The sequence below is a fragment of the Staurois parvus genome, unplaced genomic scaffold (genome assembly GCF_062004578.1).
Source record: "Staurois parvus isolate SC_StPar_1 unplaced genomic scaffold, SC_StPar_1.0 ptg003444l, whole genome shotgun sequence".
Taxonomy (NCBI): Eukaryota; Metazoa; Chordata; class Amphibia; order Anura; family Ranidae; genus Staurois; species Staurois parvus.
The window spans coordinates 27019-53248 of NW_028321240.1; the positions used below are offsets into that span (position 1 = coordinate 27019).

At 43.5% G+C, this 26230-nt stretch overlaps 1 protein-coding gene across 3 annotated transcripts in view; it reads right to left on the reverse strand.

Annotated features, from left to right (window-relative positions):
- Window positions 1-24876, reverse strand: part of LOC149428169 (transmembrane protein 43-like) — a 40770-nt gene extending 15894 nt beyond the window's left edge. For all 3 annotated transcript variants that reach the window (XM_089667637.1, XM_089667636.1, XM_089667638.1), the window contains exons 1-9: window positions 24724-24876; window positions 23661-23804; window positions 19637-19771; window positions 11542-11636; window positions 3464-3513; window positions 3071-3140; window positions 1712-1782; window positions 1204-1325; window positions 96-167 (exon numbers count right to left, since the gene is read on the reverse strand). In XM_089667637.1, coding sequence (XP_089523763.1) covers window positions 96-167; window positions 1204-1325; window positions 1712-1782; window positions 3071-3140; window positions 3464-3513; window positions 11542-11636; window positions 19637-19771; window positions 23661-23792 — 747 coding nt within the window. In that variant the 5' untranslated portion in view covers window positions 23793-23804; window positions 24724-24876. The remainder of the gene's footprint in view (window positions 1-95; window positions 168-1203; window positions 1326-1711; window positions 1783-3070; window positions 3141-3463; window positions 3514-11541; window positions 11637-19636; window positions 19772-23660; window positions 23805-24723) is intronic.
- Between the last annotated feature and the right edge of the window lie 1354 nt (window positions 24877-26230).

The following is a 26230-nucleotide window of genomic DNA, read 5'->3' on the forward strand; positions in this document are numbered from 1 at the left end:
GTAAAATGTCCCGTGTGCTGGAGGACTAAAGCAGATCTGCGCTAAAAAGTGTTGTGATTAGAAACAAACTTTTAGAACAATAAACAGATGATTACCGTGTCCACTGAGCCGAATGAATTTCCCAGGGAAACACCAGCGTACCAGAAGGAGATCCGTAGATCACCAACCTGAAATGTGAAGAAGGAAGACAGATAATTTGACTCTAAGTCCTTTCCAAACACATTCAAAATTGCCATATGGGCCGAGAGAGAACCCTGAATTCACTATATCCGCTCTCCCCGGACCCCGCATTCGCTATATCCGCTCTCCCCGGACCCCGCATTCGCTATATCCGCTCTCCCCGGACCCCGCATTCGCTATATCCGCTCTCCCCGGACCCGCATTCGCTATATCCGCTCTCCCCGGACCCCGCATTCGCTATATCCGCTCTCCCCGGACCCCGCATTCGCTATATCCGCTCTCCCCGGACCCCGCATTCGCTATATCCGCTCTCCCCGGACCCCGCATTCGCTATATCCGCTCTCCCCGGACCCCGCATTCGCTATATCTGCTCTCCCCGGACCCCGCATTCGCTATATCCGCTCTCCCCGGACCCCGCATTCGCTATATCCGTTCTCCCCGGATCCCGCATTCGCTATATCCGCTCTCCCCGGACCCCGCATTCGCTATATCCGCTCTCCCCGGACCCCGCATTCTCTATATCCGCTCTCCCCGGACCCCGCATTCGCTATATCCGCTCTCCCCGGACCCCGCATTCACTATATCCGTTCTCCCCGGGCCCCGCATTCACTATATCCGCTCTCCCCGGACCCCGCATTCTCTATATCCGTTCTCCCCGGGCCCCGCATTCTCTATATCCGCTCTCCCCGGACCCCGCATTCACTGTATCCGCTCTCCCCGGACCCCGCATTCACTATATCCGCTCTCCCCGGACCCCGCATTCACTGTATCCGCTCTCCCCGGACCCTGCATTCACTATATCCGCTCTCCCCGGACCCCGCATTCACTGTATCCGCTCTCCCCGGACCCCGCATTCGCTATATCCGCTCTCCCCGGATCCTGCATTCACTGTATCCGCTCTCCCCGGACCCCGCATTCGCTATATCCGCTCTCCCCGGACCCCGCATTCACTATATCTGCTCTCCCCGGACCCTGCATTCACTATATAACCTCCCTGTCTGAGGCACGGCGAGTATTTCCTACCTCTGGATTCTTGGGGTTGGCGCTATGATAGAAGTAATTTCCTTCTGTGATGACATCAGCCTGTGGATTCCCCTTCTGCGTCAAACTCAGCAGTTTGAAATCGTTGATCTTCTCAACCAGACCTATAAAAGGAACAAAGTTAACCGCTCTTAGAGCCTTCCTTCAACCCTGATGCAAGCTGGATCTTGGTAGGAGTTCTGCAAATATCAAATCGCCTTGATTGGTGGATGCCGGTCTGCAGGGGTGGGCTGTGTTTGTGTGCGGAATGCTCTAGGTAACACGCTGAGCTTCCATGATTGAAAGAGCTGAAATCCAATGAATGAAAAGGGGGCGGGCCAGGGACGACCAGTCTGCTGATGTTGCTGGACTTCCTCCAGCCAGGAGATGAGGCGGGTTGTGTTCAGTAAAAGCAGAATAGGAGATTCCATTAGAGGAGAGGAATCTGTACAACTGCAAAAAAAGTGTAAAGTCTACGGAAAATCTTACAGATCACTGACATTAGTCTCACCTTTAGACAGGTAGTAACTTCCAACCTGGACATCTGATGCAACAGCCGTGAATGACTCCACCGCCATGGCGCTGCAAAAAAGATGGACAGTTGCTTTACATGACCTTGTACAGACAGTACGATGTCCAGATACATTGCCTCCCGCGCTTCTTGGCTTAGTGCACGCAAGCGCACCAGCCCCCACCCGCAGGGACTGTACACAGCAGGGGGGTCTGTCAGCAAGTCCCAGCCAATGATTCCTCGATTGGGTCCAACCACAGCCCCATGTTGGAAATCAACACAGGGCTCTATACAGAGTAGATTCTCTCAGTTGATTTTTTTTTTTAACTGGATATGTTTTATAGCAGAAAGTAAAAATAAAAAAAAAAAAAAAAAAAAAAAAAAAAAGATATATACATACATACACACACATATATATATATTTTTTTTAACTGGATAGGTATGTGTATATGTATGTATGTATTATATATATATATATATATATATATGTGTATTTATGCATCTTTTTTTTTTTTTCTGCTATAAAACATATCCAGTTAAAAAAAAAAAAAAAAAATCAACCGACTGGAGGAGAGGAGCCGCTACACCTGTGCAAGACTGGAGGGGAGGAGAGGAGCCGCTACACCTGTGCAAGACTGGAGGGGAGGAGCCGCTACACCTGTGCAAGACTGGAGGAGGGGAGGAGCCGCTACACCTGTGCAAGACTGGAGGAGGGGAGGAGCCGCTACACCTGTGCAAGACTGGAGGAGGGGAGGAGCCGCTACACCTGTGCAAGACTGGAGGAGGGGAGGAGCCGCTACACCTGTGCAAGACTGGAGGAGGGGAGGAGCCGCTACACCTGTGCAAGACTGGAGGAGGGGAGGAGCCGCTACACCTGTGCAAGACTGGAGGAGGAGAGGAGCCGCTACACCTGTGCAAGACTGGAGGAGGAGAGGAGCCGCTACACCTGTGCAAGACTGGAGGGGAGGAGCCGATACACCTGTGCAAGACTGGAGGGGAGGAGCCGGTACACCTGTGCAAGACTGGAGGGGAGGAGCCGGTACACCTGTGCAAGACTGGAGGGGAGGAGCCGGTACACCTGTGCAAGACTGGAGGGGAGGAGCCGGTACACCTGTGCAAGACTGGAGGGGAGGAGCCGGTACACCTGTGCAAGACTGGAGGGGAGGAGCCGGTACACCTGTGCAAGACTGGAGGGGAGGAGCCGATACACCTGGGCAAGACTGGAGGGGAGGAGCCGATACACCTGGGCAAGACTGGAGGGGAGGAGCCGATACACCTGTGCAAGACTGGAGGGGAGGAGCCGATACACCTGTGCAAGACTGGAGGGGAGGTCGGAGGGAGGATTTGTAGAAAGATCACCTGGGATTGCGATGGGCGATTTCTCGGTCGAAATGTCTGCTGCTCACCACCTCCGATTTCCATTCTGTATCTAAAAGGAACAAAAAAGGTTTTCGGTGAGACAACTTTAGAAGTTAGCGTTTACTCCTGCATAGGACTAGTATACACAGAATGTGAAGAGGCGTTTCCATGCATCCGCCTCTATGGCTTGCAGTGAGGGGTAAAAGCACACGGATGTAAAAAAAAAAATGACCTTCAACGGATTGAAAAGCCTTTTCCGCCCAGACCACAGGAGGGAGAGAACTGACGCTTTTCAGTGCTGAAATGACTTATTTAATGCACAGAAATTAATTTTGCTACCAATAGGGGGGAAAAAATGATTTCCTGCCGTCACTGTTCTATGATGGTACTTACTGTATGTGTATCTCGTCTCTGTTTTTTTCTCTCCGTCTTCTTCATAGTCTCTGTGAAAAAACATCATTTAAAAAGTTTAAAAATGTAGAACTTTGGTCTAAATAAGTGTTTGCATGGTCTCAGAAAGCAGAGTCACTTAAGCTCACGCACTCGGGATGTTTTTACAGCGGCTGCTTTTGGCTTTTTTTTTTCTACAGCCAGTAAACCCCCCCAGCATGTTATCCTATGTGTCCATACACACCGAGACTGGAATCAACGTTTTTTTGGCTGGGATGCTTTATGGCTGGAAAAAAAAAACGCCCAGCACTAGTGGGTTTCTAGTTTTTTAACTGTAAAAAATGCTTAACGCTGAAAAACGCGGTAAAACGTCGCAAACCGGTGTTTTTGGACTTTTTGTGACCAAAAAAAAAAAAAAAAAATTTTTTATATTAACCACTTGAGCTCCAGAGGATTTACCCCCCTTAATGACCACGCCTCTTTTTGCTACTCGGCGCTGCACTAATTCAACTGATAATTGCGCGGTCATGCAATGCTGCACCCAAACTAAATTTATGTCCTTTTTACACAAATAGAGCTTTCTTTCGGTGGTATTTGATCACCTGTGCGCTTTTTATTTTTCACGCTATAAACAAAAAAAGGCCAAAAATTTTGAAGAAAAACAATATTTTTTACTTTCAGCTATAAAAAATATATAGTAAACTCAAAGTTGGTTATAAATTTAGGCCAAAATGTATTCTGCTCCATGTTTTTGGTAAAAAAAACCCCAATAAGTGTATATTGATTGCTTTGTGTGAAGTTATAGCGTCTACAAACTATGGGATAGATACTGCAATTTACGCCATTTTTCTGCTATACAGCGCTGCGCTAGTTTAACGGACAATTGCGCGGTCATGCAATACGGTACATAAATTAAATTTGCAGCCTTTTTTCCCCACAAATTGAGCTTTTTTTGGGTGGTATTTGATCGCCTGTGCGGTTTTTATTTTTTGCGCTATAAAAAAAAAGGCTGACAATTTTGAGGAAAAAAAAAAAACAATATTTTGGACTTTTTGCTATAAAACATGTCCAGTTAAAAAAAAAAAAAAAAAAATGCAAAAATCAAATTTAGTCATAAATTTCTGCCAAAATGCATTCTGCGACGTGTCTTTGCTAAAAAAAAAACCCAATACGTGTAAATTAATTGGTTTACGTGAAAGTTACAGCGTTTACAAATGGCGGGAAAGATACTGGGATTTTTAGGGGTTTTTTATACTAATAATGGCAGCGATCAGCGACTTATGGCGGCGATCAGGGACTTATGGCGGGACTGCAGCGGACGTTCTGACATTGGGGGGTACTGACTTGGGGTCACTGACATCCCCAAAAACACTAATAAAGTGATCAGTGCAAAAAAAAAAAAAACACTGACACTGTACTAATGGCACTGGGGAGGAAGGGGTTAACCTTATTTTGCAGGGAAGGGTTATCGGAGTGAGGGGAGTGTTTTACTAGGGGGCGGGGTGTGTACTGCACGGGACACCGCTGATCGAGAGAGTGAAACTCTTCATTCTCGATCAGCTCGTCCTTGAGCTGTCAGGGAAGTGACAGACAGCACAGCTACTGCAGCTGTGCTGTCTGTCACTGTTTGCCGACGATCGCCGGGAAACAGCCAGTAAGCACCGGCTGTGACCCGGCGACTGACTTCCGCGGCGGTGATCGGTGGGACAGATAGGGCGGCGGCACCCCTCACGCGCGCCCCCTATCTGTTTACAAAAACACGCGTTTTAAAACGTGGTTTTGCCTGCCCGTGCCGCCCTGCCGCCGTATTTCTACAGTGGTTAAAAAAAAAAAAAAAACCGCAAACGTGGCAAAGCAATGCAAAAAATGATTAAATAAAAGCTGAAAAACTGAAGTTTTTAATGTGACTTTACACAGCTAATGTTACCAGCATTATCAAAACATCCCGTGTGCGTGGAGCCTAAATGACAATTGTGCGATCATGCGACACTGTACCCAAATTCAATTTTTATTTCTTTTTTCCGCACAAATAGAGCTTACTTTTGGTGCCATTTAATCACCATTGTTTTCTTTTTTTTGCTAAATAAAAAAGGAAAAACAGATCAAGCATTTAAAAAAAACAAAAAAAAAAAAACACACGAGTTTATTTTTTGTTTCGGTTATAAAATAAATAATCTTCTTCATAAGTTTAGACCAAAATGTGTTCGGCTAAATTTCTTTGGTGAAAATTACCCAAATCATTGTCTATTAGTCTGTAGGGAAGTTGTATCATGCACAAATTATGGTGTATATACAGTATATGAAAATGATTCAGTCCTTGACCCCCCCCCCCCCCCCCAGATTCTCTCAATTTCTGAAGTGAAGAGAAACCTACACAATGGGGACCATGGTAGTTCATTGAGGACTACAAGCTGACAGCCGCTAAGGCGGTCGGGACTTGTAGTCTCTGAATCTGTATAGTAGTGATTTCATAATTATCAATCAGCTGCTGCACTTGCAGGGCTCTAATGAGGAAAGTGGCAGGGTCTGCATCCCTTTACCCCGGGTTCACACCTATGAGGCTGTTCGGGCCGCATTTTGCTCGAGCACGAGAGCCCATTAATTTGAATGGACTCCCGTGCCGGTGACACGCAGTAAAGAAGTCCCTGCACTTCTTAGGAAAACGCACGGGAATCTCGGTTCCCAGTACGGTTGCGTTTTCCAGTGGGGGCGGCGTGCCATTAGAACTAATGGAACCCGCCCGCGGGTCTGCATTTCTCTGTGCGGGTGGTGCGGCTGCACGAATTTTTGTACGGATCCGCAGCGACACCACCCGCACATATGTGATCCAAGGGTCACAGAGGTCTGTGAAAGAATGACGCGGCCATGTGGGCGGTGCCCCGCACGGCCACGTTTATTTTAACACCTTGACGCCGAGCGCACGCAAATATGCAGCCTCTTGGCGTCTGGGCCTTGATGCCGAGCGACCGCATCTTTGTGTGCACTTAGAAAATACATATATGCTGAGCGCTCCCAGCACATATGTCCGTGACTCACGGAAAGGTCCCCATCTCCCCTTTCGATTGGACACTTTTCCGGTGCGAATCACGGCGGTCACATGACCCTAAAACCCCGCCCACCTCCGGACTTCTGAAACTCTTAAAGGGGCGGGAGGCGCCGGCGCTAAGAGGTTAAATTTGACAGCTACCAACAGGAGAGAAGATCCCTCGCTAGCTATCAAAGTGGGGATCGGGGAGGGGGGGGGGTTGTGTTGGAAAGGGGGGGTGCAGTCTGATCAAAACGTGTGACAACTGGAATATGGGTGTAACATTTAACAAAAGGTGAACTTATCCTTTGGGGCGGTTTATCTGACACACCAGTCAGACATATGACATATCCGGCATCACCTGATATTGGTCACATGGCATCCCAACTCCCTATATCTGCATATTTACTTCTGAGTTTGTTTGCTACTTTGTTTTCTTAGGCAGGGTTGAGCGCCTGTGTTTGTTTTACTTTGGGATAACAAGACTTTTAACCCTTGCAGTGCAGGGGGACCCCTCCAATCTGCTGGAGGTTCCTCTTTCTCTTGGTGTCAGGAAAACTCGTCAGCGGTGATTCATGCTGATAGCAGAGGAAGCAGGAAGCAGATAGAAATGACACTTAGTGCTCTGGACTGAGACAAATACACACTATAGAGGGATATGCTTTGTTCATATTTCATATCTGATGTTTACAACTACTTTAAGGCCCTGTTCACATATTGCTTAGCAAGAACGAGGGTTACATAATTAGTCTGGCTGAAAAAAAAAAAGACAAAAATCCATCCACTTCAACCATTAAAAAAAAAAAAAAAAAAAAAAAAAGTTATAATCCGACACCCACAGTGGATCCAGAGGAAGGCAAAAAAAACCCAGCAAAGCATGATCCAATTTGCTCCTGCAGGGAAAACATTCCTTCCTGATCCCCCGAGAGGCAATCGGATATTCCCGGGATCAACGTTCCCTATAAATGTTATATCCAGTTATATTCTGTGTATCCAAGAAAGAATCCAGGACTTTCCTACAGCAATCCACTGAGCTGGCCACAACCAACTCTGGAGGGAGTCCATTTCACATCTCTCCTTTTTCTCTTGGTGTCAGGAAAACTCGTCAGCGGTGACTCATGCTGATAGCAGAGGAAGGAGGCAGCAGATAGAAATGACACTTTGTGCTCTGGACTGAGACAAGTACACACTATAGAGAGCTATGCTTTGTTCATATTTCATATCTGATGTTTACAACTACTTTAAGGCCCTGTTCACATATTGCTTAGCAAGAACGAGGGTTACATAATTAGTCTGGCTGGAAAAAAAAAAAAAAAAAGACAAAAGTCCATCCAGGTCAACCATTAAAAAAAAAAAAAAAAAAAAAAAAAAAAGTTATAATCCGACACCCACAGTGGATCCAGAGGAAGGCAAAAAAAACCCAGCAAAGCACGATCCAATTTGCTCCTGCAGGGAAAACATTCCTTCCTGATCCCCCAAGAGGCAATCGGATATTCCCGGGATCAACTTTCCCTATAAATGTTATATCCAGTTATATTCTGTGTATCCAAGAAAGAATCCAGGACTTTCCTACAGCAACCCACTGAGCTGGCCACAACCAACTCTTGAGGGAGTCCATTTCACATCTCTCATTTTTCTCTTGGTGTCAGGAAAACTCGTCAGCGGTGACTCATGCTGATAGCAGAGGAAGGAGGCAGCAGATAGAAATGACACTTTGTGCTCTGGACTGAGACAAGTACACACTATAGAGAGCTATGCTTTGTTCATATTTCATATCTGATGTTTACAACTACTTTAAGGCCCTGTTCACATATTGCTTAGCAAGAACGAGGGTTACATAGTTAGTCTGGCTGAAAAAAAAAAAGACAAAAATCCATCCACTTCAACCATTAAAAAAAAAAAAAAAAAAAAGTTATAATCCGACACCCACAGTGGATCCAGAGGAAGGCAAAAAAAACCCAGCAAAGCATGATCCAATTTGCTCCTGCAGGGAAAACATTCCTTCCTGATCCCCCGAGAGGCAATCAGATATTCCCGGGATCAACGTTCCCTATAAATGTTATATCCAGTTATATTCTGTGTATCCAAGAAAGAATCCAGGACTTTCCTACAGCAATCCACTGAGCTGGCCACAACCAACTCTGGAGGGAGTCCATTTCACATCTCTCATTTTTCTCTTGGTGTCAGGAAAACTCGTCAGCGGTGACTCATGCTGATAGCAGAGGAAGGAGGCAGCAGATAGAAATGACACTTTGTGCTCTGGACTGAGACAAGTACACACTATAGAGGGGTATGCTTTGTTCATATTTCATATCTGATGTTTACAACCACTTTAAGGCCCCGTTCACATATTGCTTAGCAAGAACGAGGGTTCCCGGTTCCCCCTGGCAATTTTGTGATTGCGATTTACACTCGGGAACCCGTGTTGCGCATACGGCGGCTCATTCACTTGAATGGACTGCCCTATGTGCAACATTCGTGCTAAAGCAGCTCAAGGATCAAATTTCGGCCCTGAGCCAGCGTGATTTTGCCAGAACATTTTGTCATGTGAGAATCGTGGGGGATGGGAAAAAAAAAAAAAAAAAAAAAAAAAAAAATCGCACCACATTTTGGGGTTCTACTCAGGATGAATAGCACCCAAAACGTGCATCACACAATTTGCAATGACTTGGAATTTTTGGCCCAATCACGGAGATGTGACCGGGGCCTAACAGATCTGCAGTAGGCAGCATTATTCTCACCCATTTCTCTTCAGAGAGAGAATCACAGGTAGAGAAATACAGAAGTAAAAATTTTGTTTTTTTGTTTCAGATCGATTCGTTGGAGTTATTAATTCCATCTTGTTGCATTCGTAATAAAATTAGTTTTGTTTATTCATCTTTGACCCGACTTTAATTTTTTACAATGGATTCTAAGTATTCAAATTTTGAATAGATGTGAATTCATTGTGAAGAACAGCTGGCTCTATTGGTTTCTATTCTATTCTTTTATTTTCTATTCTTTTCAAAATTCGAATTTCAGAAGATGGCTATATTCTAACACCAAAATCGGCCACAGATGGTTCAAATCTCAGCCGGTTCAGCAGAAACCATGTATGGGCAGGCTGAATGTACCCAAGTTGATCAATCAATCAGCTTAGGAACAACCAGCCTGCCGAATTGTACGTCATTATTGCTAACGGCTATATAATCACCGTGTTCTCGCAGTGGGAATGGCTCCCCCCCACCCCCTTGCCCGGAGAACACAATGTCTCGGCGGGAGGGATTCCCTCTGTGTTGATCGATCGCAATCCATGGTTGCAGGGAAGAAATTTGCTCCGTCTATGGCCAGCCTAATACACACAGTCTTTGACGGAAATCACCAATAGTCCGCAATAGGTTTACAGTTCGAATTTGTATTCAAATCATTTATTTCGGACACAATTTCGATTCGTTATTCTGGATTTGTTTAACTTCTTCACGCCGGCGCCTCCCGACCCTTTAGAGGGTTTCAGACGCCGGGAGGCGGGGCGGGGTTTTAGGGTCATGTGACGGCCATGATTTGCTGTCACAGCAGTCACATGATCTGAAAAGGTCGATCGCAAGGGGGGGATCGGGACCTTTCCATGAGATACCGACTTTTTTTTTTTTTCAGGTACTTGTATACAGCCATCAATTTACGAAATGCTTTACTTATATATTGTACATTCCCATCGGTCCCTAACCCTCAAGGGGCGTACAATCTAAGGTCCCTAACGCTCAAGGGGCGTACAATCTAAGGTCCCTAACGCTCAAGGGGCGTACAATCTAAGGTCCCTAACGCTCAAGGGGCGTACAATCTAAGGTCCCTAACGCTCAAGGGGCGTACAATCTAAGGTCCCTAACGCTTAAGGGGCGTACAATCTAAGGTCCCTAATGCTCAAGGGGTGTACAATCTAAGGTCCCTAACCCTCAAGGGGCGTACAATCTAAGGTCCCTAATGCTCAAGGGGCGTACAATCTAAGGTCCCTAACCCTCAAGGGGCGTACAATCTAAGGTCCCTAACCCTCAAGGGGGGTACAATCTAAGGTCCCTAACCCTCAAGGGGCGTACAATCTAAGGTCCCTAACCCTCAAGGGGTGTACAATATAAGGTCCCTAACCCTCAAGGGGCGTACAATCTAAGGTCCCTAACCCTCAAGGGGGGTACAATCTAAGGTCCCTAACCCTCAAGGGGGGTACAATCTAAGGTCCCTAACCCTCAAGGGGGGTACAATCTAAGGTCCCTAACCCTCAAGGGGTATACAATCTAAGGTCCCTAACCCTCAAGGGGGGTACAATCTAAGGTCCCTAACCCTCAAGGGGCGTACAATCTAAGGTCCCTAACCCTCAAGGGGGGTACAATCTAAGGTCCCTAACCCTCAAGGGGCGTACAATCTAAGGTCCCTAACCCTCAAGGGGCGTACAATCTAAGGTCCCTAACCCTCAAGGGGCGTACAATCTAAGGTCCCTAACCCTCAAGGGGGGTACAATCTAAGGTCCCTAACCCTCAAGGGGCGTACAATCTAAGGTCCCTAACCCTCAAGGGGCGTACAATCTAAGGTCCCTAACCCTCAAGGGGCATACAATCTAAGGTCCCTAACTCACATTCATACATACACATACTAGGGACAGGTTAGACAGGAGCCAAGTCACCTACCAGCATCTCTTTGGAGTGTCGGAGTAAACCAGGAGTTCCCAGAGGAAACCCACGCAGGCACAGGGAGAACATGCAAACTCCAGGCAGGTGGTGCCGTGGTTGGGATTTGAACCAACAACCCCAGTACTGCCAGGTGGAAGTGCTAACCATTTAGCCACTGTGCTGCCATATGTGCTGGGAGCACGCAGGGAGCGTGCTCTCAGCACGTGTTTTCAAATGGTACGCAAACTGCCGAGAGGCCGCATATTTGCGTACGGTCGGCGCTAAAGGGGTTAAATGTGTTACAATTGTAATTTTGACATTCGGATACATTCGAAACTCTGAATAATGAACATTTTGTTCGAATCTCAATTCGGAACGCAATGAACCGCACACGTCTAATCACAATGTTTGTCTCTTACTTGGACTCCTCGTGCTCCACCCACTGGTACATCTCCACCTGGCGCTTCAGCTTCACACATTGTACGGAAACCCCATAGTTTGGATCGAAGAGCGGCTGCCATTGGGTGAAAAAAAAAAAAAAAAAAATCAGAATTTTTACAATGTAAGGAGAAAAGAACCAATACAGCAAATGTCAAACCCCCAAGTCATCTCCGTGTCCAAGATTCCAATTTCCAGGGCATCTCAGAGCCTCCAAAAACTAAAATATTACAAACTGCCCCATGCTGAGGAAAGCTAGGTGCACATTGGAGCGGGTTTATTTATTAATTTCAGGTACTTATATATCGCCATCAATTTACGCAGCACTTTACATATATATTGTACATTCACATCAGTCCCTAACCCTCAAGGGGCGTACAATCTAAGGTCCCTAACCCTCAAGGGGCGTACAATCTAAGGTCCCTAACCCTCAAGGGGCGTACAATCTAAGGTCCCTAACCCTCAAGGGCGTACAATCTAAGGTCCCTAACCCTCAAGGGGCGTACAATCTAAGGTCCCTAACCCTCAAGGGCGTACAATCTAAGGTCCCTAACCCTCAAGGGGCGTACGGTCTAAGGTCCCTAACCCTCAAGGGGCGTACAATCTAAGGTCCCTAACCCTCAAGGGGCGTACAATCTAAGGTCCCTAACCCTCAAGGGGCGTACAATCTAAGGTCCCTAACCCTCAAGGGGGCGTACGATCTAAGGTCCCTAACCCTCAAGGGGGCGTACGATCTAAGGTCCCTAACCCTCAAGGGGGCGTACGATCTAAGGTCCCTAACCCTCAAGGGGGCGTACAATCTAAGGTCCCTAACCCTCAAGGGGGCGTACAATCTAAGGTCCCTAACCCTCAAGGGGCGTACAATCTAAGGTCCCTAACCCTCAAGGGGCGTACAATCTAAGGTCCCTAACCCTCAAGGGGCGTACAATCTAAGGTCCCTAACTCACATTCATACATACACATACTAGGGCCAATTTAGACAGGAGCCAATTAACCTACCAGCATGTCTTTGGAGTGTGGGAGGAAACCCACGCAGGCACAGGGAGAACATGCAAACTCCAGGCAGGTGGTCATGGTTGGGATTTGAACCAACAACCCTTGTACTGCCAGGTGGAAGTACTAACCATTTAGCCACTGTGCTGCCCATCCTATAGCATTGGGGATGACAGAGGTCTGCGGCCATGGAGATGACCTTTGTCTTGGAAATCATCGTTTGAGGCTTTCTATGCTTTGTGACTCCTTGTGGGTCGAATTGTGAAGGTGACCACGCACGCTAGCCGGTGGAGGATTTGTTCGTTTGTGGTTTGTGTTTGCAGCACTGGATGTGTCTTGGCATGCACTGAAGATTTGCTGTTTTTTTTCTGGATTTTTCTCTAAACTTTTGGGACTGGTCATATATATATATATATATATATATACACACATACACACATATACATACACACACACACATATATATATATATATATATATATATATATATATATATATATATATATATATATATACACACACACGCACACACACACATATACACACACACAGGTGAAACTCGAAAAATTTGAATATTGTGCAAAAGTTCATTTATTTCAGTGCAGCAACTTAAAAGGTGAAACTAATATATGAGACTCATTCCATGCAAAGCAAGATAGTTCAAGCCGTGATTTGTCATCATTGTGATGATTATGGCTTACAGCTCATGAAAACCCCAAATCCACAATCTCAGAAAATGAGAATATTGTGAAATGGTGGAATAATCTCGGCTCAAAGTGTCTCACTCTAATCAGCTCATTCAGCCATAACACCTGCAAAGGGTTCCTGAGCCTTTAAATGGTCGCTCAGTCTGGTTCAGTAGGAATCACAATCATGGGAAAGACTGCTGACCTGACACCATCACTGACACCCTCCATAAGGAGGGAAAGCCTCAAAAGGTCATTGCAGAAGAAGTTGGATGTTCCCAAAGTGCTGTATCAAAGCTCATTAATAGAAAGTTATGTGGAAGGGAAAAGTGTGGAAGAAAAGGTGCACAAGCAGCAGGATGACCGCAGCCTGGAGAGGATTGTCAGGAAAAGGCCATTCAAAAGTGTTGGGGACTTTCACAAGGAGTGGACTGAGGCTGGAGTCAGTGCATCAAGAGCCACCACACACAGACAGATCCCTGGACATGGGCTTCAAATGTCGTATTCCTCTTGTCAAGCCGCTCCTGAACAACAAACAACGTCAGAAGCGTCTTATCTGGGCTAAAGAAAAACAGACCTGGTCTGTCCTCAGTGGTCCAAAGTCCTCTTTTCTAAAGAGCAACTTTTGCATACAAGTACCTGAAATGAATAAATAGGACAAATGCTGGACTTGTGTTGTAAGAGGAGGGCCCCTTAAAGGAGAAGCCACAGCAGGTTCTCATTGTGCAGCGGCCACACAAAGCCTGGAGCCTCATCTTCATTAGTCGGCCCCGCCCAGCTCAAATATTTGCCATTGAACACAGGGTGAAGGGGCGTGGCCAATAGGATTTCTAAAATATCAGCTGCCTGGCTGTCCTATGGATCAAAGCAATGAGCCATTTTAGTAGCAGAGGAGCCAGTCTAAGGCTGGCCATACACTCTACAATTTTATGTCCAATTTGTGCCCAATTGCCTTTAGATTTACCTTCAACTAAGTATTGCGGGAGCCTGCCTAACTGGATACAACTGAAAGTGTTGTTTAGGTTTGACCTCCTATTATAGATTGTAAGCTCCCAGGATCAGGGCCCTCCTATCCCTCGTGTATTGAACTGTATTGTTGCTGTATTGTCTCCCGTTATATTGTAAAGCGCTGAGCAAACTGTTGGCGCCATAAATCCTGTATAATAATAATAATAATAATAATAATAATATATAAATCCTGTATAATAATATAATAATATATAAATCCTGTATAATAATATATATAAATCCTGTATAATAATAATAATAATATATAAATCCTGTATAATAATAATAATAATAATATATAAATCCTGAATAATAATAATATATAAATCCTGTATAATAATAATAAATAAATCCTGTATAATAATAATAATATATAAATCCTGTATTATAATAATAATAATAATAATAATATATAAATTCTGTATAATAATAATATATAAATCCTGAATAATAATATATAAATCATGTATAATAATAATAATAATAATAATATATAAATCCTGTATAATAATAATAATATATAAATTCTGTATAATAATAATATTAATATATAAATCCTGAATATTAATAATATATAAATCCTGTATAATAATAATAATATATAAATCCTGTAAAATAATAATATATAAATCCTGTAAAATAATATATAAATCCTGTATAATAATAATAATCATAATATATAAATCCTGTATAATAATAATAATAATAATAAATAAATCCTGTATAATAATAATAATAATAATATATAAATCCTGTAAAATAATAATATATAAATCCTGTATAATAATAATAATAATATATAAATCCTGAATAATAATAATATATAAATCCTGTATTATAATAATAATAATAATATATAAATCCTGTATAATAATATATAAATCCTGTAAAATAATAATATATAAATCCTGTATAATAATAATAATAATAATATATAAATCCTGTATAATAATAATATATAAATCATGTATAATAATAATAATAATAATATATAAATCCTGAATAATAATAATATATAAATCCTGTATAATAATAATAATAATAATAATATATAAATCCTGAATAATAATAATATATAAATCCTGTATTATAATAATAATAATATATAAATCCTGTATAATAATAATATATAAATCCTGTATAATAATATATAAATCCTGTAAAATAATATATAAATCCTGTATAATAATAATAATCATAATATATAAATCCTGTATAATAATAATAATATATAAATCCTGAATAATAATATATAAATCCTGTATAATAATAATATATAAATCCTGTATAATAATATAATAATAATACTAATATTATATGGTTTTTGTTAAATCTAAACCAAAAATCTCAAGAAAATTGTATAATGTATGGCCAGCCTAACCATTTCTCTGGGTGCAGGTTTACAATCAATGCTTAGAAACCCAGATCTCCACTCCCTTCTCGAATAGTTTTATTCCAGATTTCACGTCTCCTGGTCCCGATGATTCATCAGAGCCAACGCCCCATAGAGTCTGACAGCTTTCCAACATTGTAAACTCATGACCACACACTTTTTTTATTAAAGAAGATTTTTTTTTTTTTAAAGTAAATTTTTTTGTTAACACCATTATTGCTGTCACAAAGAATGTAATCATCCCGTCTTTACAGAGAGATCTGGGGTCTTTACACAGCACAAAAAAAATGATTAATGTGAAAAAAAAGGTCCAAATAAAGTCCAAAAGATATATACAAAATATATATAAATTGCGCTCAATCCCAAAAATAGTGCTCAAAAAAATCTTCAACATAAAAGCACATGGGCTTTTTTTCACATTAATAATTTTTTTGCGCTGTGGAGTGTTTAGATTTATAATTGATTGTATTTTTCCTTTCTTGAACAGCAGCATTTATATTTTGATGGTGGTATATATATCATTTTTTCTGTGGCGCAAGTTTATTATATTTTTACTCATTTTTTTTCACACCATAATGAGCTTTTGCAGCTTCAGTGTAATTAATTTCCACCTCCATATGGTGGCTACGTTGCCTTGCAGGGTTTCCCTGGAAGCTGATTGTAGCCCCCCCCCCCCCAACATGAGTGCTTCTGGCCAGGTATGCATCATCAGGTGCATGTTTGGGGTGCAATGCTTAGGGCGCACATTATGGATGGGGTCTTGACCGCTCCACCATGTTAAGAGCGCACATAAACACTGTACATAAGGTCAACAGCTCTGCCACATGTTTTTACTGCCCCCTCAGCCACAAATGTAAACAAGCCCTAAATGTTATAGGTGAGAGTTTAATTAATACGACTTTTATTTATAGTAAACAAAACAGGAACATAAACACTATATAATAATGTCAAAAGATAAAAGAGGGCATATCCCATATAATCTCACAGGCAACACATTTTATCAACAGAGGATGCTGGGAGAAGTCACAAGGATCTCGATCATTGAGAAAACATGAAACGGTTTTTCCCTTTTTGTTTGGTGGTCTGTTCAAACGAAAAAAAAAACAGGCCCCACACAGTTACCAACAGCACAATCTGGCAGTCATTTTAGTTTAACCCCTTCCCGACTGGCCGTTGCATATAAACGGCCGGACGGTGGCAGTACAGGGTCGGGTGGCCGTTTACGAACGGCCTCCCCGCACCCTGCTGGTGCGCGCTCCCTGGGAGCGCGCAGCACCGCGATCCGGTGCCCGCTGTGTCCTCCGGACACAGTGAAACACCGATCGTTGGACGGGACCTCTGTGCGAGGTCCCGATCATGTGATCACTGATTGGCCAATCAGTGATCACATGCAAAGTAGTAAGCAAGATGTCACTTGTGACATCATTGCTTACTACGTGTGAAATCTGTGAATGATCACAGAGGTCACATGGTACAGGGCTATTCACAACAGCCTTGTACCATGTGACAAGCTGTGACCAATCACAGCTCACTCAGTATTTCTCAATGGCTGCAGGAATGCAGACAGAGAGAAAGAGAAATGATTGCTTTTACATCCTATATGGGTGTAAAAGCAATCATTGTAAAAAAAAAAAAAAAAAAAAAAAAAAAAAAAAAAAATAATCTTCATCACCCTCCACAAGTAGTACAGTGTCACCATGGTGACACTGTACTGCTAGGGTGACAGTATGTAAAAAATAAATAAATAAATAAAAAATAATAATATAAAAAATAAAATAAAAATGTAAAAAAAAAATGTTTAAAAATTATAATTTTTGGTTATAAACTAATTTTGTTTTTGTTTTTTTTTTACTAAAAAGATAACGAAATACATTTTGGCAAAGATTTATGATGAAATATTATTTATTTGCAAAATTTTATTAAAAAAAAAACACTTTTGTTCAAAATTTTTGGACATTTTTATTTACATAGCAAAAAAAATAAAAGTCCCAGCAGTGAATAAATACCACCAAAATAAAGCTTTATCTGTCGCAAAAAAATGGTAAAAAATTCATTTGGGTACAGTGTTGCATGACTGCGCAATTGTCATTCAAAGTGTGATAGCGCTGAAAGCTGAAAATTGCCCTGGTCAGGAAGGGGGTGGAAAGTGTCCAGACAGGAAGGGGGGGAAAGTGTCCAGACAGGAAGGGGTGGAAAGTGTCCAGACAGGAAGGGGGGGAAAGTGTCCGGTCTGGAAGTGGTTAAAGGAGAAGTAGAGCCAAAGCTTGTTCGTTCTGTACTAATAACACTGGCTGGGAAGGGGTTAACATCAAGGGGTTTACTGTGTTTAATGTTCGGTATGTGTACTGTTTTTACTAGGCAATGTGTCGGTTTTTACTCCTTTGCAGGGAGAAAAAAAAAAAAAAGGCACTTCACCGCTGTCCGTAGAGTGTAACGTGTGCGGCTTTTACTCACAGATCTGGCTGCTCTTTCTCCCTGAACTCAGAATTGATTGCAGGTAGAAGAAACAGCCAGATCGCTGTTCTGTGTATTTGTAAGCACAGAACTCGGTTCTGTGATTGGCCACAGCTGATCAGCAGGTATACAGCCAAAGTCATTGACTGAAACCTGCTGACGAATTTGTGCTGTGACCAATCACAGCACAGTTCAGCAGGGGGGTGGGGGCAAACCCAGAAAAAGACAGTGGGATACGAGTACGTCACCCAGCCTGTGGCTGCTGCCTGCCCGCAGTAAATGTACTCTGTGCGGTTGGAAAGCGGTTAAAGGAAATGACCACAGCGTACATTTCCACTTTATAACATCGGCACTGTAATACCAAAACAAACAATAGTTATTATTGACAATTTTTAACCTTTTGGCGCCGGCCGCACGCAAATGTGCGGCTTTCCGGCGTCTGGGCCTTGACGCCGAGCGGCCGCACATTTGCATGCAATTAAGAAAAACATATGTGCTGAGAGCGTGCGCCCTCCACGCTCCCAGCACACATGTCCGGTACTCACAGAAAGGTCCCGATCTCCTATTTCAATCGGCACCTTTCCCAATCATGTGACCCCCGTGACGGCGAATCACATGTCCCTAATCCCCGCCCTGGAAACCCTTAAAGGGCCGGGAGGCGCCGGTGCCAGGGGGTTAATCTCAACTGAAATATCTCCTTTCGGTCCTACGTGCCAATCCATACATTGGTCCAGTCCCGAGATTACCTCTTCTTTTCGGGAAGTCACACATCCCTTCTCCCCCTCCTATTTTCCCCCCTCTTGGTCTCCGATATTCTTTCCTTCTTTTCATCCTGCTCCCACCTTTTTTTTTTTCCCTTCACCTTTCATGGAACCTACATTCTGGGGAGCGATACTCCCGATTTAAATCATAAAGGTTTTACTTCCCTTTGTATTGCATTATCCCCAATTGTTTCACTATGGTTCCCTGTTGCATGTTTTTGTACGACATTTTCCTTCTTGCCTTTGGGCAACATGTTCTCCTTTATTCCTGAGCTTTTTACTAGGGAGACTTGCTGCTGTGTATTTGTCTGGTGTGCAGAGATCCCGGGTCCTTCCCCGCCACCCTATAGTAGAACTACTGCTACAGGGTGGCAGGGCTGCGCAAAATCACTGCCCCACCCACGCCACCATTGGCGGCTGCGGGTGTCAGTCACCAGGTCCCGGCCGGAGATTCCCCGCCGGCACCCCGCGATCGCCGAGTAACACTGACAGGGGAGAAACCTGAGTGTAAACAACCCGGGTCTCTCTCCTGCCAGTGTTACTCGGCGATCACCGGGTGCCGGCGGGGAATCTCCGGCCGGGACCCGGTGACTGACATCTGGTGGCGTGGGTAGGGCAGTGATTTTGCACAGCCCTGTAGCAGTAGTTCTACTATAGGGCGCCGGGGAAGCGGTTAAACATTATTCCATCTATCCATACAAAGAAAACAAAAAAAAAAAGTCGGAGTCCCGCTTTAACGAAACCACTGGTGCTGCTTTGTTTGGTCATGATTGGTACTTACAGGTGATGTCTGCAGAACTCCGGATACATGGAGTAATTTTGCCTCATTCACGGGGTCTACTCTTTGGATATTTCCAATCGTAACTACAACAGACAGGCCTTCATCCAGGGATGCCGCTGTTTGCACCGCTCGACCCTACAAGACGACATTTGAAAAAGGGAAAAAAAAAAAAAAAAGTTACTGCGTTCCGACATCTATGCCGCAAACTGCTAAAGATCTGGCGAAAATGCTGTTGTGGGAATAAAACCAAAAACAGTCGACCTTCCAAAAGAATACTGCAGCACGGTTTCACAAGAAGATCGAAGGCAAAAAAAACTGTTCAGTTGTCATTCTCATCCTGACGCTACTATATCCACTTCAGCTCCAGAAGGTTTTACCCTCCTTCATGACCAGGACATTTTTCTTTTTTGCTGTTCAGCACTGCGCTACTTTAAATGGCAATTGCGCGGTCATGCAACTCTGTACCCATATGAAATTTATATCTTTTTTTCCCACAAATAGAGCTTTCCTCTAGTGGTATATGATCATCACTTGGGTTTTTTTTTTATTTTTTGTGATATAAATGAAAAAAAAAAACATTTTGGAATAAAACAATATTTTCCACTTTCTGTCATAAAATATATCCAATAAAATCAAATCTCGCCATACATTCAGGCCAAAATGTATTCTGCTAAAGTCTTTGGTAAAAAAAAAAAAAAAAAAAATCCCAAAAAGTGTATATTAACCTCCCTGGCGGTATGATTATGTCAGGAATTTTCTACCAAAAACGGTACCATTTTTTGCATGGAAATATGTATTTTTGAAGGCCTGTAATTTAGGAATAACTCACTGAAATCTGTCAGAACAAGAGTCTAGTAAACATCCCGGGGAGGATAAAACTTGAAACATGAAATCATAAATTATAATTTAATAAATAATCATAAAAAATAATAATAAAATAATAAATGTAATTCAATAATATAATCAAACCAAAAACACTGAAATGTGAAATAGAGCGCCAAGTTCGCACATCGTTGAGCAAAGTCGCAGAATCGTTTTCAGTGTCTGATGAGGAATTTCCCCCACCAATCATTATCACTCAATTCTGCAAGTGGTTCTGATTTACTATCGCTGTTCTCTAGCCGGTCTAAAACCGCGTCTGACCTAAAGGGACGCTTTTTGGACGCCATGGACGTTTCTCAGTTTCCGGGCAGAAAGAACAGTAAAAATGCAGGCAGGGCGCCGGACAAAGCACTCGGGACACAATGTATGTGAAATGGTTTGATACAGGAATGTTTTGCTATGAAATAATTGTTTAAAAAAAAAAAAGTCATTGTTTTTAAATTTTCCAAATTTCCCGCCGGTTCCGGCGCCCGTATGTCCCCATGTCACAGGGACCGGAACACGGAAGCCAGCATCGGCCGGAGGAGATGGCCGGGGACGCTGCAGGGGACGCATCGCGGGAACGAAGGACAAGGTAAGCGCTGTAGGGAATCCCTGAGCAACGCCGCATGGTAAGCCGAGTGTAGCTCGGGGGGGTTACCGCTTTTGGTACAGAAACTTTACCCCGAGCTACACTCGGAAATACCGCCAGGGGGGTTAATTGGTTTGTGTGAAAGGTATAGCGTCTACAAACTATTTGAGAATTGATCAGTCCTCATGTAGACGGCTGATCTCTTTTCTTGACGCCCTAAAATGCCAGGACAGTACAAATTACCCCCAAATTACCCCTTTTTTTTGGAAGTTAGACAGTCTATGGCAGGGGTGTCAAACCGGCGGACCTCCGGCTGTGGCGAAACTACAAGTCCCATCATGCCTCTGCCTTTGGGAGTCATGTTTGTAACTGCTTGCCTTGCAATGCCTCATGGGACTTGTAGTTTGGCAACAGCTGGAGGGCCGCCAGTTTGACACCCGTGGTCTAAGGCATTTAGTAAGAATCGTGGAGAGTTTTTTGAAGTTGTAACTTTTTGTCACAATTTTTTTGAAAATAAAGAAATTGAATAAAAATTTTTTTTTTTTTTTTTTGCATACTGTCACCAGTGCATTACAGCGTCATCATATGATTGGTGTGGCGGTGATCAGGGACACTGACTGGTGACAATGGGAATAATTCATTAAAGATTATCGCATGCAATATGGAAAATGTCAATTCACGATTATCGCAAAACGCTCACTAAATACCGCATAAAAAAAGACCTTAAAAGTCAATTGACAGACGGAAATAATTAAATGAATGCGGTCATTAAGTAGTGGTCGGGGCATGTGGTATGTACTGGCTGGTAAAGAGCAGGCGGCCGCTGGCATCCTTAACCACTTCCCGTCCGGCCCATATACATAAACGGACAACAAGAGCAGTGCAGGGGACCATTTATAAACGTCCTCCCGCATTCCCTGCCTGTACGTGCTCCCTGGGAGTGTGCGGCACCGCGATCTGCTGTCTGGGGGGACACAGCGGAACGCCGATCGCTGTACGAGACCTCTGTGTGAGATCTAATCATGTGATCACTGATTGGCCAATCAGTGATCACATGCAGAGTAGTAAGCAAGGTGTCACTTCTGACATCATTGCTTACTACGTGTGAAATCTGTGAATGATCACTAAGATCACATGGTACAGGGCTATTCACAACAGCCTTGTACCATGTGACAAGCTGTGACCAATCACAGCTCTCACAGTATTTCTCAATGGCTGCAGGAATGCAGCCAGAGAGAAGGAGAAATGATTGCTTTTACAGCCTTTATGGGTGTAAAGCAATTAGTGTTAAAAAAAAAAATCTTCATCACCCCCCCCCCAAGTAGTACAGTATCACTATGATGACACTGTACTGCTGGGGTGACAGGTGACAGTATGCAAAAAAAAAACAAAACAAAAAAATCCCCCATAAATAATAATAAAAAAAGAAAAGGAAAATGTAAAAAAATGAAAAAAAAAAAATCTTCATCACCCCCCGCAAGTAGTACAGTGTCAATATAATGACACTGTGCTGCTGGGGTGACAGGTGACAGTATGCAAAAAAAAAAAAAAACAAGAAAAAAAAAAACCCCATAAATAAAAAAAGAAAATAAAAATCTTCATCACCCCCTACAAGTAGTACAGTGTCACTATGATGACACTGTACTGCTGGGGTGACAGTATGCAAAAAAAACAAAAACAAAAAAAACCCCCATAATAAAAAAAAAACTATAAAAAAAAGTAAAAAAAAAATCTTCATCACCCCCAAGTAGTACTGTGTCACTTTAATAATAATATTAAAAAAATAAAATAAAAATTAAAAAATGGTTTTTGAAAAATTATAATATTTGGTTATAAACTAATGTCGGTTTTTTTTTTTTTACTGAAAAAGATAGTTGAATACATTTTGTCTAAGATTTATGAAGAAAGATTATTTATTTGCAAAATTTTATAAGAAAAACAATTTTTTTTTTTTAAATGTTTCGACTTTTTCATTTATATAGCAAAAAAATAAAAATCCCAGCGGTGAATAAATACCACCAAAATAAAGTTTTATCTGTCTCAAAAAAATGCTAAAAAATTCATATGGGTGCAGTGTTGCATGACCGCGCAATTGTCATTCGACACGTGATATCGCTGAAAGCTGAAAAGTGGCCTGCACAGGAAGGGGGTGAAAGTGTCCGGACTGGAAGGGGGGGGGGGGGGAAAGTGTCCGGACTGGAGGGGGGGGGGAGGGAAGTGTCCGGACTGGAAGGGGGGGGGGGGGGAAGTGTCCGGACTGGAAGGGGGGGGGGGGGGAAGTGTCCGGACTGGAAGGGGGGGGGGGGGAAAGTGTCCGGACTGGAAGGGGGGGGGGGGGAAAGTGTCCGGACTGGAAGGGGGGGGGGGGAAAGTGTCCGGACTGGAAGGGGGGGGGGGGAAAGTGTCCGGACTGGAAGGGGGGGGGGGAAAGTGTCCGGACTGGAAGGGGGGGGGGGGGAAGTGTCCGGACTGGAAGGGGGGGGGGGGGGAAGTGTCCGGACTGGAAGGGGGGGGGGGGAAAGTGTCCGGACCGGAAGGGGGGTTCAGTGTTCCAGTCTGCGGGATTCTCACCTCATTACTGAACAGAAGGTAGAAGGACAGACAGAAGGAGATCAGGCCGATCCCCATCCCCCCGGCCGTGTCACTGAGACGCTCCAGGAATCCCGCCTTTGGCTCCGTCTTCACAGTGCTGTGCTCCCGCATTGTGTCTGTGTACTGAGAACACCACAACAGAAAGTCAGCGGAGTCCCCCCATAACATGGCCAGCAAACAGCTCACCTGGCTGAAGACAGAGACAGTACATAGAGGTATGGTGTAGGGTAGGGCAGACGTACCCCAGTATAGTACATAGGGAGGAGATAGGGCAGTATAGTACATAGGGAGGAGATAGGGCGGTATAGTACATAGGGAGGAGATAGGGAGGTATAGTACATAGGGCAGTATAGTACAGAGGGAGGAGATAGGGAGGTATAGTACATAGGGAGGAGATGGGGAGGTATAGTACATAGGGAGGAGATGGGGAGGTAGAGTACATAGGGAGGAGATGGGGAGGTAGAGTACATAGGGAGGAGATGGGGAGGTATAGTACATAGGGAGAGATAGGGAGGTATAGTACATAGGGAAGTATAGTACATAGGGCAGAGATAGGGCAGTATAGTACATAGGACAGTATAGTACATAGGGAGGAGATAGGGCAGTATAGTACATAGGGAGGAGATAGGGCAGTATAGTACATAGGGAGGAGATGGGGAGGTATAGTACATAGGGAGGAGATAGGACAGTATAGTACATAGGGAGGAGATAGGACAGTATAGTACATAGGGAGGAGATAGGACAGTATAGTACATAGGACAGTATAGTACATAGGGAGGAGATAGGACAGTATAGTACATAGGGCGGTATAGTACATAGGGAGGAGATAGGACAGTATAGTACATAGGGCGGTATAGTACATAGGGAGGAGATAGGACAGTATAGTACATAGGGAGGTATAGTACATAGGGCGGTATACAGGACATATGGAAGGACAGACAGACATTTGATGACAGATGGACACACAACAGTCTATGTAGCAGAAATCCCCCCCCCGGGCACACACAGGCCATGCTGGGAGTTGTAGTCCCCCCGTACTTACACTCCTGCTGTGCACAGCCTCCCCTTCTCCGAGTTCTCACAACTTTATAGAAAGTGTCTGCGAGTATAACGCATGCGCAGTGTTTCCTCCTGGCAGGGTATGGGGGATCCTCCCTGATCGCAGCCAGGGCCACACCCCTTCCCACCCTCTATGATTTCTGTAGCAACCAGACAAAACACACCGACAACATTCCTCTGGTCCACCCACCTCCCTGTACAGGCACTGAAAAGGGCAGACACAAGCGGGGTCCTCTTCCTTCTGCAGGCAGTAAAGCGGGCAGTACCTAATCCGGAGGTCCTCCTTTTTTTTTTGTCGCGACCGATGACGTTATCAGTGAGCGCGGAGCCGGTGTGAGTGTGAGCTGCAGACATGTCCTACTGCAGGCAGGAGGGTGAGCAAGGACACTGTGCGCAGGGCCGCTTCTGAGGGGCCCCTGAGCGGGGGAGATGGGGCCACAGGGGAGTTAAGGGGCCAGCTATGGCATTGCACATGAATTTTGTGCACCACACTGGGGGTCAGGGAGCTCTGGAGGGGTCCTAGGTCACTAGAATGGCTTCATTAACCACTTCAGTCCCAGAGACATTTTTTTAAATTGTTTTGCTCACTTATTTAAAAAAAAAAAAAAAAATAGTTTTCGGTCTGAAGATTAGTTTAACCATTTCAATACCGTGCAATTTTCCCCCTTCCTGCCCAGGCCATTTTTCAGGTTTCAGCGCTCTCACACTTTGAATGACAATTGCGCGGTCATACAACATTGTACCCAAACTAAAATGTTATCATTTTCTTCACACAACTAGAGCTTTCTTTTGGTGGTATTTAATCACCGCCGGGGTTTTTATTTTTTGCTAAATTAACAAAAAAAGAGCAAAAATTTTGAAAAAAAACCACATTTTTCTTTGTTTCTGTTATAAAAGTTTACAAATAAATAATTGTTCTTCATAAATTTAGGCCGAGATGTATTCTGCTACATGTCTTTGGTGAGAATAACCCAAATTAGGATGTATTATTTAGTTTGTAGGAAAGTTATAGAGTTCACAAACTATGGTATAGATCTGATTATTGATCAATCCTGAAGTACTGACAGCCAATCTAATTTCTTGAGGTCCAAGAATGTCAGAACAGTACAGATATCCCCCAAATGTCAGGACGGTACAGATATCCCCCAAATGTCAGGACGGTACAGATATCCCCCAAATGTCAGGAGGGTACAGATATCCCACAAATGACCCCTTTTTGCAGAGTAGACAGTCCGACGTACTTCATAAGAGGCATGGCGAGTTTTTTGAAGTTGTATTTTTATGTCATAATTTTTCGGAAAATGAAAAAATTAAAAAAATTATTTTCACTATTTTTTTTTTACATACTGTCACCAGTGCAGTACAGCGTCATCATATAACTGGCATGGCGGTTAACAGGGACACTGACTGGTGACAGTATGAAAAAAGATATATATATATTTTTTTTTTAATTTTTTTTAATTTTTTTATTATTTATTTTTTATTACATT